Source organism: Neoarius graeffei, chromosome 2 (genome assembly GCF_027579695.1).
Source record: "Neoarius graeffei isolate fNeoGra1 chromosome 2, fNeoGra1.pri, whole genome shotgun sequence".
Taxonomy (NCBI): domain Eukaryota; kingdom Metazoa; phylum Chordata; class Actinopteri; order Siluriformes; family Ariidae; genus Neoarius; species Neoarius graeffei.
Window position 1 is genome coordinate 2,897,326 of NC_083570.1, and position 3,308 is coordinate 2,900,633.

The window sequence follows — 3,308 nt, forward strand, 5'->3', positions numbered from 1 at the left end:
CACAAAACCCAGCAGCCTTCATTTCACTGTCTGAAAAGTGGCTCTTATGGAACATGATGCTTTCTTTACTGACATGCAAACTTTTTTTTCTGTAACATTTAATTCATGATTAAAAACTAATGTTTGGAATCTAAAATGTTTTTGTGCTGACTCGGATGATGAAGGAGAAGATGTAATAAACTAAAGGGCTAAACAAAGGGAATACTAAAAACACGGTGCATACTGTAAATACTGCACAGTACTGTATATTATATATTATATTGAATTATTTAGAAGATCATGTGTTGTATGGTATATCAGCTTCGTTTTTATAAAGTGATGCACCTTTTACTTCAACCTGATAAAAACTTATACAACACCAAGGTTATTATTGTCCTCAAATAGTACAAATTTATATTTTTAAGGTTTTAGCATCATTCTTTCACATGTACAAATGGTTATAAAATAACAACTCAATTTAGATTTAGACTTTTGCGCTTAATTTTCAAGAGTTAAAAAAATAATAATCTGGAGAATATTAATGAAAGTTTGGAGATTACACACATTGTGATAATGCAGTTACAGTAGTTATGATTTTGCTTCACACGATGACTATTTTTTCTTTGTAAAGATAAATCTAATGCATGTAGGTCATTGACTTGGAAGAAATTTGCACATGAATAAAAATACAGTGTAAAAAAACCACAAAAATCACGGGTTACATTGTACAAGAGAAAATTGTGTTCCTTGTTTTTTGACAAATTTGAAAATATTATGTGAATAATTATGTTAATTCTGATTTTAACAAGTTGAATAAATTATTCTAGAACAAACTTTTATGTTTTGTATGTTAACAAATATAATGATATAAACATGTATTAACCATCAGGACATCACCATTAAAATATTTGACTCAATGTGAATAAAGATTAATTCTTGAAGAACCTGACTGAAATATTTTCCCAGATAAAACAGTCCACAGTGCTTTCCTAAACCACCTGTAGAAAAAAGCGTACACGATCGGGTTACAGGTCGAATTTAAATATCCAGTCCAAATCAGCATATTGAACAATCCAGGAGGAAGCATATAACCAGTAAAAGGATTAATAACATTGCAGATAAAAAATGGCATCCAAAGTGAGAGAAACACGCCCATAATCACCGCCAGAGTTTTTGTTGCCTTTTTCTCCTCTTTGCTTATCATCGGTTGCACTTTCTTTGTTGAGTCCTGAATGGATTTGGCTTGTTTTTGTGCAACACGGAATATTTTTGTATAAATGCTAAGCATGATGATACCTGGGAAATAAAAAGAGAGCAAAGATGAAACGGTGCTGGAGGCGGCAGTTTGGAACAAAATACAAGCACCTTCACAGGCAACGTTTTCGTGATAAAAGTCTTCCATGCCCAGGATGTTGAGACCAAGAAATATTATTCCAAATCCAACTGCGAATGAAACGCTCCAGCAAATGGAAATCATAACCAATGTGACAAAAGGTGTCATTATGGTCTGATACAACAATGGATGACACACAGCATAATATCGATCAACAGATATGAAACACAAGTTTATAATGGATGCGGTGCACAATGTGATATCAACACTGCTGAGAATTTTACAGAAGAGATTCCCCAAATACCAGCAAGACTCGACAGATCGAATCACGCTCGGAGGCATTAAAAATCCTCCTAACAACAAATCCGTTACAGCCAAAGACAGGATGAGATAATTCGTCGGCATGTGGAGCTGTTTAAAATGAACAATGCTCAGGATGACAAAAAAGTTTCCAAATACTGTCAGAACCACCACCAAGCTGAAAAAGACATAAAGCAGCACTCTGAGGAGGAGCGGGTAAACAACTTTTGGGCAGGAGCTGTTGGAAAATTCGTAGCAAAGTGGAATGATGTCCAATGTCAGAATTTTGCTCGAGTTCATGTCAAAATCCATCTGCTGAGATGTTTTGCTTCCTGCAAATAAATAATGAACAGGATATTGAATACAATAAAGATACAATTTTCATCTGTAACAACATTCAGAACACAGTCATCATATCTGCATCCGTAACTCACCATCAATCCTCCCTCACATTGACTGACCAGTCACTATGTCCTGCTTATAACCTTTATAAAAACACTCACACCACTCTTTTTACCAACACATGTTTTAGTCCCAGTGGCCAGTGAAAACCCAGACCAGACCAGTATTCCCAGTCTAATTAGCTGTCATGGCTCATAATGTCCTCATTATTTTCTCTCCATGGATTAAAAACAAAAAGGCAGGATATCAGGCCGATATGAGGAGCTGGACTTGCTTGTTGCCTCCAGAGGTACATATTTATTGTTTGGTAGCATATTTTCAAGGTCAAGACTTTTTTTATTGTCATTTCAACCATATACAGTTGGTACAGTACACGGTTAAAATGAAACAACATTTCTCCAGGACCATGGTGCTTCATTAAATATCACAGGACTATACCGGTAAATGCAAAAAAGACAACTAGCACAAACAGACAGTCCAGTGCCAACCAGTACCCATCTCATCTCATTATCTCATCTCATTATCTCTAGCCGCTTTATCCTGTTCTACAGGGTCGCAGGCAAGCTGGAGCCTATCCCAGCTGACAACGGGTGAAAGGCGGGGTACACCCTGGACAAGTCGCCAGGTCATCACAGGGCTGACACATACAGTGCATTTACATGCACATCCAAATCGAGCTACTGTCGGTAATCGAGCTAACGGTCCCAGCAGGGGTGCCAGAGAAATCCAATCCTACATGCACACAAGGAAATCGAGCTATTGTGTGAGGTACATTGTGCACCCGAGCCACAGGTGGCGCTACACACCCCATCGTGTTGGTACACTTCCGGTTGTCATCATGAAGAAGAGCTATTCAAGAGTATAAACGAAGTTATCAGTTCCGTGTTCACAAGAAGAACGAGCTGACGAGCATGAAGCTGAATGAGCATAAACTCTGTCTCCTCATTGCTCCAGAAGTGCACGCTTCTGCTCGCCATTTTCTCTTCCTCCTGACCTCTTCTGCTGCTCGCTACTACTGCTGTTGTCATGCCGACAGAGGCTGTTGTGTTTCCTGGTTGTGGTCTCGTCACTCCCAGAAGGGGCAGTGCTGAAGTAAGTACATGTAGCTCGACTGCATAGCTCAATAGGGTTTACATGCACTAAGTAGCTCGGCTACAATCGCATAATCTAGGACACGTAGCTCGATTACGAGAAATCCAGTTCGGTTAGATTTCAGCCGAGCTAAGGTGTTGACATGGCATTTAGAACTTCAATTTCAGTCGAGCTATGGCAGAAATTCGATTTTCTCTATGTG

At 38.6% G+C, this 3,308-nt stretch overlaps 1 protein-coding gene across 1 annotated transcript; it reads right to left on the reverse strand.

Annotated features, from left to right (window-relative positions):
• Window positions 1-892: 892 nt before the first annotated feature.
• LOC132871574 (trace amine-associated receptor 1-like) lies at window positions 893-1,924 on the reverse strand. The gene has a single exon (XM_060905847.1). It carries the CDS (start codon window positions 1,922-1,924, stop codon window positions 893-895), a length of 1,032 nt encoding a protein of 343 aa, XP_060761830.1.
• Window positions 1,925-3,308: the final 1,384 nt, after the last annotated feature.

Excerpts from the sequence above, each read along its gene's own strand:
- LOC132871574 (XM_060905847.1), bottom strand. The coding sequence starts at position 1,924 with ATGGATTTTGACATGAACTCGAGCAAAATTCTGACATTGGACATCATT.